The sequence below is a fragment of the Nyctereutes procyonoides genome, unplaced genomic scaffold (genome assembly GCF_905146905.1).
Source record: "Nyctereutes procyonoides isolate TBG_1078 unplaced genomic scaffold, NYPRO_anot_genome, whole genome shotgun sequence".
Taxonomy (NCBI): domain Eukaryota; kingdom Metazoa; phylum Chordata; class Mammalia; order Carnivora; family Canidae; genus Nyctereutes; species Nyctereutes procyonoides.
Window position 1 is genome coordinate 2956273 of NW_026575133.1, and position 14711 is coordinate 2970983.

The 14711-nt window shown below is 52.3% G+C and overlaps 1 protein-coding gene across 3 annotated transcripts in view; it reads right to left on the reverse strand.

Moving 5' to 3' along the window:
• The window catches only part of SLIT1 (slit guidance ligand 1), a 173667-nt gene extending 163122 nt beyond the window's left edge, over positions 1-10545 (reverse strand). For all 3 annotated transcript variants that reach the window (XM_055300074.1, XM_055300072.1, XM_055300071.1), the window contains exon 1: positions 9975-10545. In XM_055300074.1, coding sequence (XP_055156049.1) covers positions 9975-10171 — 197 coding nt within the window. In that variant the 5' untranslated portion in view covers positions 10172-10545. The remainder of the gene's footprint in view (positions 1-9974) is intronic.
• Between the last annotated feature and the right edge of the window lie 4166 nt (positions 10546-14711).

Consider the following 14711-nt stretch of genomic DNA (forward strand, 5'->3'; position numbering starts at 1 on the left):
GAGGCCCTGCCAAACTGTCTCTCTAGTCCACATACTCTACAGAGTAACCAACCCCTACATCTTTTTCATGTAGCTGATTATTGGCAATTCAAACAAAAGAGGTAGATGCCAGCTTTGTGGCTTCCCCTCCAGGATCAGCCACCTTCCCTACATTTACTCCATTCACAAGATCATTCTCCCAGGCTGGAGCCTTGAGGCCCCACCATCCTCCTATTTTCTCTCTCTGCATTTCTACCTTGGTCCAGATCTGCTTCCTCCTGCGGCTCGGCCTCTGTGGCCTAACTCCATGAGGGCTGTGGCCATAGCCTACTGCTGCTGTAACAAATTACTACCCGCTTCGGGGTTTAAACCAACACGAATGTATTATCCTACAGCTCTAGAGGCCACTTTTGGCTTGTGGTCCCTCCGGTCACCACTCCCACCTCTTGCTTCCGTTTCTCCAGGGTTAATCCTCCTGCCTCTCTCTTATAGGGCCCCTGGGATGACGTCGGGCCTACCTTAATCATGCAAGGTCATCTCTCATCTCAAGATCCTTGACTGCATCTGCAAAGCCCCTTGTGCCATGTGAGGCAACATATCCATGGGTTCCAGGGATTGGAACACAGACATCTCTGGGGACCATGATTCAACCCACAATAACTTTATTTTCTAAAGCAAAGATCAGAAATATAAAATGTCTTAGCAAGTGTTTAAAAAAAAACTCATTGAACACACATTTTTTGAGCACCTACCACATACCAGGCAATAGGAATACAAAGGTACATGAGACACCGCCTCTGCCCTCAGGAAAATCAAAACCCCAGGTACCCATCAAACAAGCCAGCTTCTTAAAAAGCAATAAAGTGCTCTCCCCTACAGAAGAATTCCAATTAATAAATGTAGAAGGAATGAGGGAAATAGAAAATCAAAATTGGATAATAATGGTTGCAGGCAAGATCCGTTAATGGGTGCTAAAATTAGAGGGTGAGAATATGAGGACAAAAAAGGCCATGGCAGTCTCAACATATCTCCCCCAGATATTTAGTAACTGCAGATGCGAACTCAGGGAAGAAAACTGGCTGCACCTCATCTTCACCAAGAGACTAAAGTTAACACCACCAGCAATGAGATGTATCAGTGTCATCCCAATAGGATGCCCTGAGAAGGGCACACCATCCTTACGTCCTTCCCGTCCAAAATCCATAATCTCAATCCAGTCCGGAAGAAACACCAAACAAAGTCAAACTGAAGAGCATTCTACAAAATAATTTACCAGTACTTGTCAAAAGTGGTCATGTCATGAAAAGCAAGAAAAGATTAAGAAATTCTCACAGACTAAAAGGAGAATAAGGGGGAAATGACAACTAAACACCATGTGGAATCCTGGACTGGATCCTAGAACAGAAAGAGGACATTTAGTGGAGAAGCTGGTAAAATGCACATAAAGTCTGTAGCTTAGTTAATAGTCTTGTACTAATATTAATTCCTTAGTTTTAATCATTGTGCTCTAGATAAGAAAGATGTGAACACTAGGGGAAGCTGGGTGAAGGGTACATGGCAACTCTCTTTGCATTATTTTTGGAACTTCTCTGCAAGTCTAAAATTATTTTTAAATACAAGTCTTCAATTTTTTTTAAAGAATAAAAATACAGCAATGGCAGCTAAACCACTGTCATAGACAAGCCAGAAATCATAGTCACCGTCACCATAACCAACTGGTCTCCCCACTGCCAGCTGGTCTCCTGCTCCGTTTATTCTCCACACCAAAGCCAGACAACAGAATGTCTTAAAACACTATTTTGCACTTGTCCCCCTCCATTCAAAACCCCTGGGGGTAAGTGCTCAAAGGATCTTTTCAAAAGGACACAGAGGCAGCTTGAAGGGGCTTCCACCAGCCAAACATCAAAATAAAAATAACTCAAAGAATAAAATAATAATTCATGAGTCCATAATGTAATAAACAGAAAAACAGATGGAGGAGAAGGAAAAGTTCCTTCATACAGTAGAATGCCAACTAATAAACAGAGAAGAAATGAGAAAATTAGAAATGTCTCAGCAATGGGTGTTAACGCTAGTGAGAGTTTGATGAAGAACAGGATATTTACATCACCTCAAAGTACCTCCCCACAAATGACTTATTAACAATAAAGGGGAAAATAGTCACTTTTTGGCAGAGAAGCCTGGCAGACACCCACATACCAAGTGATCAAAATGAAAATCACCAGTGTTGGACGAATTGACATCATGTATCTTGTGACATGACCCGTTGAGAAGGGCAGGACATCACTAACTTAGCACGCCTGCCAAAAGGACATAACCTCAGTGTAATGACAGGACAAAGCAGACAAAGCCAAACTGAGGGACCTTCTATGAAATAAATGGCCTGTATTCTTCAAAAGCATAAAGGTCAAGAAAAACAAAGAAAGGCCAAGTAATTAGTCCAAATTAAAGGAGACTAAAGAGCTGTGACAAGTAAATGTCATGTGTGATCCCACACACATCTTCTGATCACCCCAGAAGGCACTGTTGAGACAACTGATGTAATGCAAACATCAACAATGAAGGAGATAACGGTACTGTATCAGTGTTAAATTTTGGGATGTTGATAGCAGAGGGAGACCATCTCAGCAGACTCCCCACTGAGCACAGAGCCTGATGCAGGGTTCCATCCATGATCCATGAGATCATGACCTGAGCTGAAACCAAAAGTCGGATACTTAACCAACTGAGCCACCCAGGCACTCCTAATCTTTTGTTTTCATGTTTTTTTTTTTTAAGTAAACTCTATGCCCAACACCCAATATGGGGCTTGAACTCACAAGCTCGAAATCAAGAGTCACATGCTCTACTGACCAAGTGAGCCAGGTGCCCCCCAACCTAATCTTAAATAGTTCTGAAAAAATTGTGCATGTGCATAATACATGATAAAGCAAATGGGGAAAAATATAAACAATTGAATCTGGACAACAGATATATAGGAGTTCCTAATACTTTTGTTGCAACTTTTCTACAAATTTGAAATTTTAACAAAATAAAAAGTTACAACAAGCACAAAGGATTCTTTGGAGTAATAAAAAAAATTCTAAAACTGGATTGTGAGGGGATCCCTGGGTGGCTCAGAGGTTTAGCACCTGCCTTCGGCCCAGGGTGTGATCCTGGAGTCCCGGCATCGAGAACCACATCAGGTCCCTGCATAGAGCCTGTTTCTCCCTCTGCCTGTGTCTCTGCCTCTCTCTCTCTCTCTCTCTCTCTCTCTCTGTGTGTGTGTGTCTCATGAATAAATAAATAAAATCTTTAAAAAAATAAAACTGGATTGTGGTGATGTTTGCACAACTCTGGAGATTTTTTTAAAATTCCTGAATTTAAAAAAAGCATTTTTATAAAAATTGTATATACACACATACTCCCTCTGATGGCTCCCTATTTCCCAGCCCCATGACCTGATTGCTCACCCATTACTTTCATCTCCTCTCTCAGAACTCACCAATACTAATGTGCACCCCACCGGCTGGATCCGCTCCTTACTCTCCTCCTCAAATGTATGGCACACACCTTCTGATGCCCCAGATTCCGCCACCCTCGCTTTAGCTCTGTCTGTCCCTGGGTCTTGCCCAGCCTCAAGCCCTATCAGCGCAGGGGTTCAGCCCTTCCTTCCCACCCCCACGCCCATCTCCTCATCTCTAACACTGATAGAGTACTTTCACATGCCAACATTATTCTAACCACTCTACACGGAGGTTTTTTTTTTTTAAGATTTATTTATTTATTCACAAGAGACACAGCAGCAGAGACATAGGCAGAGGGAAAAGCAGTCTCCCTGCAGGGAGCCTGATGCAGGACTTGATCCCAGGACCCCGGGATCACAACCTGAGCCAAAGGCAGATACTGATACTCAACCACTGAGCCACCCGCATGCCCCTGCATAGAGTATTTTGTTCGAACTCACAGCCCTGCAAGCTAAGTGCTATCATTGGCTCCACTTTACCAATGAAGACACTGAGTCACTAGTGAGCCAGCTGGGATCTCTCAGGTGGTAGTCGCTGGAGCCAGGATTCAAAGTAGGCCATTCTCACACCAAAGCCTGTGCTGGTAGCCACTATGCTCTGCGTCCCTACAGACATCTTTACACATTTGTTCTTCTGCAGACAGACCTTTCTCGCCCACCAGCCTGCAAGCTCCCTGGGGAGCGGGTCCACACTCTGGACCTCTCTCAACACTATGCACACGGCAGGTGCCCAACAGCTGTTTGTCCGCCACAGGCTGGGTTCCAGAAAGAAGAGGAGGGGGGTCGTAAACTCCATCAAAAAGAGGAGCCAGTTCTCCACCCCCAAGCACAGCCCAGCTCCCTGGCTACTGCCCAAGGCCCGGCCGTCATCTGCTCTGGGTAATAAGTATTTGTATGGCGATAATTACAGCATTTGGGGAGAAAATCCCATTAAGCAAGAGCCCTGCCGAGCTGCTAATGCCGGCACAGAACTGGAGGCAGCAAGTCCGCCAAGCTCCCGTCTGTTTCCAATAATGCAGGAGCTGCCTGTCCCCGCCGCCCTTCACCCGGCCCCAAAGGGCTCGGCCACCCCTGCTGGCAGCCTCTGGCAGCCAGGGCCACCAAGCACCGGCCCCTTGCCTCAAAGACCACACCTCGGAGGCAGGGGCGGGGTTCGCAGGGGATCTGGAGCACCAGTGGCTGCAGAGTGAGGGAAGAGGGAGCAGGGCCATGCTGGGATCCAGCCCTGAGTGGCACCCCAGTTCCTTTCCTGTCCCTGCAATCCTGTCACCTTAAAAACAATAATAATACTACCATTTACGGGGCACTTGCTGTGTGCCAGGCCCATCGCAAAGCGCTGCTTCCAGCACTGCTGTGGTTAATCCTCACAATGAGCCTGGCAAGCAGGTCCTGTCATTGTCTCCACGTTAAAGGCAAGGAAACATGAGTGCTGAGAAGTCACACTTTCCTCCAGAGCACTTACCCCAGTTTGCAAATATGTGTTTATTCTCACATTGTACCATTGATCATTTCCTCCCTTGCTGGACTAAAATTCAGAGAGAGACAGGCGGTTTGGGTTTCTGTGCGGCACTATTCACTTGGTGCCATGCAGACATTCGATAGACAGCTATCTGTTGAATGAATTAATTAAGCTCCATAACTTGTCCAAGGTCCCCCCAGCTGCTGAGTGGCAGAGTGGGGCTAACGACCCACACAGTCTGGCTCCAGAGCCATGCCATCACACCATCTACCCTGCAGAGAATCCCTGCATGCTACCACCCTGCTCCTTCTTCCAAACTGCAGGAGCCAGAGACAAAGATGCCCAGGGACAAGGAAGGAGCGCTCTGCGCAGCCAGACTCCAGGACAGTGGCTTGCAGCACGGCCAATTCACATACTTACCTCCCAAACTCTCTCCTGCCCCACCAAATCCTCAAACCTTTGCTTGAGCTTCTCAAGTAATAAAAATAATAGTAACATCATCTAGTTAAACCACAAAGCATAGGGATCCCTGGGTGGCTCAGCAGTTTAGCGCTTGCCTTCAGCCCAGAGTGTGATCCTAGAGTCCCAGGATCGAGTCCCACATCAGGCTCCCTGCATAGAGCCTGCTTCTCCCTCTGCCTCTGCCTGTCTCTCTGTGTGTGTGTCTCTTATGAATAAATAAACAAAATTTTTAAAATAAATAAATAAATCACAAAGCATTTTCACACGCCAGCCCTGTGCCAAGCACACCACCAGGCCCTCTACAATGCCTTTGCTCACTTAACCCTCATCATCAACCCACAACACAGTCATCATTCCCTTTTACAGATGGGGAAACAGAGTCTCATAGCAGATGGAGTAACAGCACCAGGGGCCCGCCACCAGTCATGCAGAACCCAGCAATGAGCCCAGAGCACCTGCTACTGGAGACACAAGCCCCACCTTGGAGCAGCTGGGGGGACCTTGGACAAATTATGGAGCTTAATTAATTCATTCAACAGATGCACCTGCACAGCACAGGTCTCCACCACAGGACACCACAGTGTAGACATGGCTTCCGTCCAGCCCCCTGATCCCTCTCCATGACCACCATCCAATCATTATTTGGCATTCCAAACAGGCTCCCAAACAATCAGTCCGGGGAAGTCTTCCTTGGGCATGACCACCAAGCCCCACCTAATGGGGCTTCCAGTTTTAGGGGACCGAGCCAGGAAAAGGCAAGGACCCTCCATGCCTCTGCAGCAGGCAGGGAGCTAGGGCAGTGGACAAATTGGCCAGGATGCAAGAGAGTGGGCCCCAGAAATTGACAAACAGCAGACAATACTGGGCTGGGGGTGCAAATGGAAGCCAGTAGATCTTCCCCAGGGCCCGTCCTGGCCTGACCATCCTCAGGCCTCTCTCCTCTCTGCACCCTGTGCCTACAAGGGGAATCTGTAGTAAGCCTAGAATACAAGTGCCTGGGGTGGAAGGGAGATGGGGTGTCTCCCCCTGCCCATACTACACTCTCTTACCACACACTCCTGGATGCTCTAGTCTGAAAGGCTTTTTTAATTAAAAAAAAATTTTTTCAACTGAAAGTCAAAGTCCTTGAGTGGAAGAAAAGACAATTAATAGTGGCCATGGCTAGGTCCCTCTGAGCCTGAATTCTACAAAGAGATGAAGCAATCAGGCCTCCTCCACCACACCCCTAACCTTCACTCTGTATTTTAATTGTTCCATCACAGTGAATTATTCAGCATCCCTTCGTCTTCCAGCCCACCAGCCCCGCAGCCCCTCTGGCTGAGCCAATTTCCTCAACAGCTCTGGGGCCTGCACAGTCTCTTCCCAGAAGTCTCCGCAGCACACCAATTTCTTCCCACTTGGGGTGATAGGCCTGGACCCAGAGTTATGGGATACAGGACCATAAAGTTGTGGGGCCTCGCAGGCCGTCATAGACACTGCCCAGAAGACAAAAGGCGAATGCACAGCTGCAGTCTCTCCAAATTTCACAGCCTCAGACCTGCTGTTTCGGCCCCCAGGACTGCAAGACACCCATATCGATTAGAAAGAGCATTTGCTACAGTTATTTTAAGTCTGCCTGGGCTCTCACCCTCTCTTTGGGTGTTCCTTTCTTCCTCAAATGGCTCTTTCAAGGCCTGCCTGCTGCAAAGGCAGGCTCCCTCTGCTTTCTATATCCTTTCCCCACCCAAGAAGTTTTGCACATAGCAAAGACCAGACACCCCTGGCTCTTCTACAATAATGCACCATGGATTCCATCTCTGAAGTCCCCAAAGGGAAAATCCAGAGAAGGCTTCCTGACTCTTCCCAACCTTCCCAGCCTCAAGCCCCATCACTTTCTAACTAGACACAGCATGCTGCAGCCCAGGGCCAAAGCTAGTCTGTTCACCCATCAGGCTGGCATAGGCACACCCGCAGGCCTTTTGCTCATGCATCCCCTCGGCTTGGGCTGCCTGCCTTCTCTGCTTAGCAGGCTCCCGCCAACCACTATTGGGTCCCACCAAGTGCTGATAAAATGGCCCATCCTCTGAGAAGCACCTTCCCCTCAAGAAAAGTGCTTCCCACCCCAATGCTCCCCATCACACTGCCAGCCTGACCCTCTCCCAAAAGCTTTCAGTTAGGTGTCCCCTGCCCAGGCCTCTTGACTGTACACCCCTTGAAGGCAGGGACATGTTCACTCCCTGCTGGAGCCTCAGAGCTGAGCGCAGTTCCTGGTTCTGTGAACATTTGCTGAATTAAATAATGAGACTCTTCTCCTGATCCTATCATAATAATGCCTCTCACTCAGTGAGCATCATCATGAACCAGGCACTTTCCACATATTATCTTCAGTCCTCACCAGAGGACTGAACCAGAGACTTTAGTATCAGCAGCCCCATTTTCTGGATAGAAAGTAACTAAGCTCAGAGAAGTTAAGTCACTTGCCCAGGGTCACACAGCAACCTAGCAGTTGGAGCCCCGACTCTTTCTTTTGTTTTGTTTTTTTTTTTTAAGATTTTATTTATTTATTCAGAGAGAGAGAGAGAGAGAGAGAGAGAGAGGCAGAGGAGAAGCAGGCATCATACAGAGAGAGCCTGATGTGGGACTCAATCCAGGGTCTCCAGGATCACACCCGGGGCCGCAGGCGGCGCTAAACCACTGCGCCACCAGGGCTGCCCCGACTCTTTCTTTTGCACTAGGAAACTTCACTTCCATTCCACTTTGATTATGAGAGAGCTCAAGAGTTCCTGAACATCAAAACAGATACTGTCCTCAAAACTAAGGATGGAGAGAAAGAGCAAGGAATGAGATAATTTCAAGATTCAGATCCAGAAGCAAAGGCAAGGGGCTACTGTGTGTCAGACCTAGGCTGCTACCAGGGTAACAACTGCAGGAGAAATGCCCTGTGGATGAGGCAAAGCACCAGAGAACAGGTCCAGAGTGAACAGGTGTGGAGGGTGACCCTGCAACCTCAAGGCTCCTCTGGGTAGATTTCTGCCCCTCAGTCCCTCTCCACGGCCACAGAGCATAATGCACAGGCTGCCCCATGGCCACACAGGATAATGCACAGGAAACTTGATTTGGTCCAACCTCTCTCCACACAGCATCTCTCCCCAGCCCCACAACACACACTGGCCTCACACTCTCTCTCCCTCTCTCTCTCTTTCTCTCTCTCTCTCTCTCTCTCTCACACACACACACACACACACACACACACACACATGCACACGCACACCAATTCCCATCTAGATTGCATCTAGATTGCAAATTCTCTGAAACCTCCACGGGCATTTTTCAGACTCAGCCAAGAAGAGTCTGGGGCAAATGTGTGCTCACTAATTGCTGACCTTGGTAGAGAGTTTGATCCAGGAGACAGCTCTCCCCAGGGTCAAATTTCTGCTCTGGCCAGCTAGAAGCTATGAAAATGTACTCAAGTTATCGAAATATGTATGCCTTTCCTGAGAGCCACTGCCATCGCCCAGGAGTGTGGGCAGGAGTACGCAGGTTTCAAAGGAGCCAGCAGCCTTCTCCAAAGTCCGGTTCAAAAATCTCTTGAGGCAGTCACCTCTGCAGGCAGCACAAAGGCTCTGCATGTGACCAAAAATCCACACGCATGGCCCAAGTACAGGGACTCTTACAACCTCCCATTACTGAGGTGACACTACAGATACTAGGAATTCACACATCACACATTCTGCAGGAGAATCTCGGAAAGCAAATTATATAGGTCCATACACACACACACACACACACACACACACACACACACACCCTACAAAGCTCTCTGGGTCTAGAAAGGGCTGAGTTTCCTTAAGAATTTAGAAGTAAGAGACAGGGGAAGAGAAATGGGTTTGTTTGTTTTTTTAATGACTTTTCATGGTCAGTGTCTCCACTGCAGGCTCCTGATCTCCCGGCATGATTCACAGGGCTCCCGGACCAACTCACACCTACCCCTTTCCGGGTGTCGATGTCACAAACCCCAGACCCCAAACCCAAACCCCTCAGGTCCCATTGTCTGCCTGGGTTGGGGCTGGCAGGATGTGAGGTGGGGGGCCAGTGCCTGACACCTGCAAGAGAAGAATTCCTAAGGCTCTGGGGCAAACAATGGCGAGGACCGGGAAGACTGGAAACTTCAACTCCATCCCATCTTGCTGCCCATCCCCTGCCTGCTAGCCCTCAGCGCCGGGCCGCGCTGGACGCTCAGGACACAGCCCAAGCCCCACGTGCCCGAAAGGAGATGCGGCGCCGGGCAGCGTGAGGAGCTCCCCCCGGGGGCCAGGAAGGCTCCCTGGCACCAACCCCCGGGCACCCCGGGGGAATAAAGTGCCGGCGCGGGGGGGTGGGGGGTGGCCTGCCCGGGCCGAGCACAGGGTGCAGGTGTGAGGGTGCGGCTGCCAGCCCCGCCGGGGCCCTTTGAATCCCGGGGAAGGGAAAGAGCGAAGCGCCGGCTCCGGTCGGAAGGGCCCCGGCAGGCACCGGTCGGAAGGGCCCCCGCAGGCACCGGCCGGGCCTCCCCGCCCCAGCCCCGGCGTCGGGTGGAGCGGCCGTACTCACAGGCGCTCGGTGTTCCGCGGGATGTTCTTCGGGATGGCCGCCAGCCCCGTGCCGTGGCAGTCCACCGTGGCGCCCGTGCAGGTGCAGAGCGCGGGGCACGCCGTGGCACCCAGGCGCCACGCGGCCGCCCACAGCAGCAGCCAGAGCTCGGGCCGGACGAGCCGCGCCGGGGGCCCCCTCCGGGCCGCCAGCGCCATGGTGCCCTCGCCGCGTCCGCTCGTGCGCCGGCCGGCCGCAGCCGCTCACCATCCCCGCCCGGGGGCCTCCAGGGGCAGCCCGGGCAGCGCCGCCCTTAGGGGCTGGGAGGCAGCCTGCTCCTCCGAGCGACGGCGCCCGCGCGCGGACCGAGCGAGGGCGCCTTGGCGGAGGGCGCTCGGCCCCTCCTCGGCTTCTCGCCGGCCGGCTGCGTCTCCCGCTCTCCCGCCCTCCAGCTCCCAGCCGACTGCGGCGAGGAGGAAAATGGGCAGGCCCCGCGCGCGCACGCACCCCGCGCACACACACGCGCAAGCACACACTCACGCCCGCACGCTCGCTCTCAGCCCGCAGCCATCCGTCAACCGAAAAGCACACATCCAGGGCCAGACTCCTCCCCGCCCTCCCCCGACACCCCCTCCCCCGCCTCCCGACGACCGCTCGGCGGCTGCGGCGAGCAGCGCGCAGTTTCAAAGGTGGAACCTTCGAGGCGCCGCGAGCCGTCAAGGGGCTGCGGGGGAGGGGGGGGAGGGGATGAGAGGAAGGCCCCAGCCCGGCCTGCTCAGTCTTGGCCCTGGCCGGCTGCGCGCGCGCGCGCGCACACACACACACACACACACACACACACACGCACCCCGCGAGTATGTGCACACTTAGACGCACGCACTCAGGATGCGCAGCCCGGGCGGCTGGGCCAGAGTGGGGAGGGAGAGCTTGCCCGGCCGCCCGCACCCCCTCCCGGGGGCCATAGATAAGCTTTCCCCGACGGCAGATGCTTGCCAGGCCTCCCAGACTTTGGGAGGCTTTGTCAATACTTGGTGAAAGCAAACCCCTTGCCACCTACCTTACTTAGCCTGGGACTTGGAGGGACGGAGCCTGGCGGTGGGGGGAGGGAATGCACGAAAGCCCTAAGCCAAGTACTGTCTTCTCCCCCCTCCACCAAGATGACAGCAGCCCCACTTGTCTGATGAGAAGACCGAAGCTAGCTGCACCCAGATGAAAATGACTCTGATTTGGACGTTGGCACCCCGGGGAGATGTTATTTCTGCGCATTGGGCTACCCTGGCTTCCCAGGTGGGAGGGTGGGGGTTGCAGAGTATCAAGGGAGTGGGGGGGGGGGGGTTTGGAAATCCAGCAAATATCTTCTTCCGCTCACAGCAGCATTCTTCCGTTTCTGGCAGATGAAAACGAGTATTCAGTCCTGACATCAGAGGACTGCAGGAGGGCTGGAAGAAGGCTGGGTGGCCTGCTGGGGGAGAAGCTCCACGGGACACCATTGTCAGACTCCAAACTTTTAGCCTCCTTCAGCAGTGACTTTTCTTACTCTAAAGCAGGTGTAGATATGTGTGTGAACAGGACATCGATAGGGAGGGAACGAGCCTCCAGCCCAGAAAAGATGAAGGACCTCCCCAAAACCAAGAACAGCCGTGGTTCGCTTGTGCCGTCTAGGACCCAGACATCCTCTGTCCATCTGTCCCCCTGATTCCAGGCCACCTACAGGAAGGCTGACAAGAAAAAATGGCTGAGCAGCTCAAGAAAGCTCAAGAAGCACCTCCCTTCCCAGGATTTGGCTCCCTGGGTTTCCCCTTGGGAGGAACCAGAAAGAGAGGTAACTGGTCCAAGAGATGCCAGGGATCGGCACAGCAGGGATGGGGCTGGTGGGATGCGGAGAATCGCCGCAAGATTAAAGCCTTATCTACCAGGTATCCAAGATGCAGGGGTTTTCTTTGTTTTCCTTTTCCATCATGATGATTTTACAGTATTTCTGCTGTCGTACACAGTACAGACAGAACTGTGGCCAGCATGTCACAACAAATATGGCTGGTGTTATGGGCTTTTGACAGTTCTTTTACAAGTTTTTACACACTCCTGTCCTGACCTCCATCCAAGGCCATGGGTTCTTCAGCATCAATTCAATGACAACTCAGGGGGACGGGGGCCTTCTCACGGATCCCCAGGGGGTGTGATCTTAGAGAAGCTTCCCAGGAAGGAAGCCAGAGCTCCTCAGCCTCTGAGGGCCTCCTCACTCCTTTCCCTCACAAATTTCTCCTGCTTCTTGGTGGGGTACTCAGCCACCCTCTCCTCAAGGGCCTCCCCAGCTGCCTGAGGCAGAGTTAAATCCTCATTTCTCTGAGCCTGCTGCTTTGTTTATCCCCTCTTGGCTGGAGCTGTTTACACATGTGGCTCCTTCCCTGACACTCCTCTGGGGGCAGAGCCTGCCTCTTCCCCCGCGGCTTACTCATTCCCTCACTCTGGCACTTACCCCAGCACCTGGCACTTAGTAGGCCCATCACAGGCTGCACTCAGAGTGCTGAAGATGCCCAGTATCCAGCCTTCGGCTCCAGCGGTGCCTCCTCAGACCTCAGAGGGCTCCTCGGAAGCCAGGACCCATGTGGGGAAGAGGGAGAGTGTTGATTAACCGGGCTACATGCCCTGGGGCTTCAGAATGTTCCGGTGAAGTGGTGGAAGGAGGGATAGGAGAGGGCAGGGGGCTGCAAGATCAGCCCTGCCTGTGTCTCCCAAGAGCCAGCCAGTGCACTGGAAGCTTCTAGACTAGCCTGGACAGTGAATCCCAAATTATCACCCCCCTGGCAAAGCCTGCCCTTTCCTATAAAGGAGAAGAGAGGAAGGAGGGACCCCTCAGACCCAGGACAAAGACTCCCCCCCCACCAGCCTAGTCATGGGAGGCCCTGCCCCAGCAGCCAGGCAGCTCCCCAACTTGGCTCCGATCCCCAGTTCCTCCACCCCAGAACCTGGCTGGCTCCCCAATTTGGGAGGCAGCTAGCCATGAATGAACGCAGCTCATTAGCGTTCCTAGCACATTTACTCCTGAAACAACCGCCTGGCCAGCAGCTCACCCTCCACCCCCACACTGTCTTGCTGGTTCAGTTTCCTCTCCCAGGCCCCTCCCTCTGTTGGATCTCCCTACCCCCTCCCTACAGCAGGGCCACCTGCTCCCTCTGCAGGGGTGGGGAGGAGGCAGCCCTGTCACATTGCTTCTGCCAGGAATGCTCTGTCAAAGCCCACTGGCCACCATCAGGGCAACAGGCTGGGGGGGGGGGGGGAGTCGTGGAGGGCTCCACTTGGAACTGGGTGTCCCCATCCCGGTGGTGTGAATTTTCTCCAGTCCCTTCAGCCTGCTCAGGAGTTGAGGACCACCTCTTGCCTGGGACTAGGGGAGGCTTTGGGGAGTGCCTTCTTCCAGCTTTCTGCTCAGCGCCCTCTGCTCCACCTCCAGCAGCTCACCGAGAAGCAGAGAGCCTGGGGGAGGCTGTGGAGCACTGTGCTTTGGATTTCTGGCCTGCAAAAGGCAAGAATGAGTCAAAGAAGTGCCTGGGCATTTGCCTGGGCATTTGTTAAACACCACTTATGAAGTATCTGTGGACAGGGAACTGGGACTTGGCAATCCAACAGGGAATAAGAACTGCCCTGGCCTGCACTGAGCTCACAGTCCAAGGGGAGCAGAAAGACAAAAGCCCACGCTGCATGATGAGTCTAGTAACAGGGAGTGTGGAACTTCAGAGAACCCAGAATGTGGGGCTCAGGGTAGCAGAAAGCTCCCTAGAAGAGGAAGCACTTGAGCTGAATCTTGAAGGATAAATAGGCATTGGCTGAGCAGTAGAAGAGGAAGAAAAGCTTTCCTGGGCAAAGAGAAGTGCAGAGGTAAGGCCCACAGTGGATATTCTCAGTGGCTGAGCTGGTCCAAGTTCAGCAAGGCTGGAATGTGGCAGGGGTTCAAGTAGGAAGTGCAGGCAGAGGTCAGAGAGTTGGGTTAGGGGGAGAGGAAGCATCCCAGATGCCCTCCTGCAGCTATTCTGGCTTCACTGGCTTGTAGAATTCCCTCATCTGTCGCTGTGCTAAAACACAAGCCCATATATGTATGTACCTGCAATACATTATCCCTGGAACCGGTGACAGTGGTCACTCCCAGGGAAGGGCCTGGATAATGGCAGGGGGACAGTCTCAGCATATGCTTCCATTGTTAGGATTTTTTAAAATATTTTATTTTTTATTTATTCATGACAGACACAGAGAGGGAGAGAGAGAGAGGCAGAGACACAGGCAGAGGGAGAAGCAGGCTCCATGCAGGGAGCCCGACGTGGGACTCGATCTTGGGTCTCCAGGATACACCCTAGGCTGAAGGCGGCACTAAACTGCTGAGCCACCTGGGCTGCCCAGGATTTTTTTAAAACCTGTATAGTATGCCTTAACCTCTCCATCACCACCAATGCATTTTTTTTTACCACCAATACATTTTTTTAAAGATTTTATTTATTTATTCATGACAGAGAGAGAGAGAGAGAGGCAGAGACACAGGCAGAGGGAGAAGCAGGCTCCACGCAGGGAGCCCGACACGGGACTCGATCCTGGGTGTCCAGGATCACACTCCGGGCTGAAGGCGGCGCTAAACCACTGGGCCACCGGGGCTGCCCACACCAATACATTTTTAAATCCCCTTGGATGCTTATTATAAATGCCAATTCCCAGGACCCACCTAGACCTTCTTAATCAGAATCTTCACTGTTGGGACGCCTGGGTGGCTCA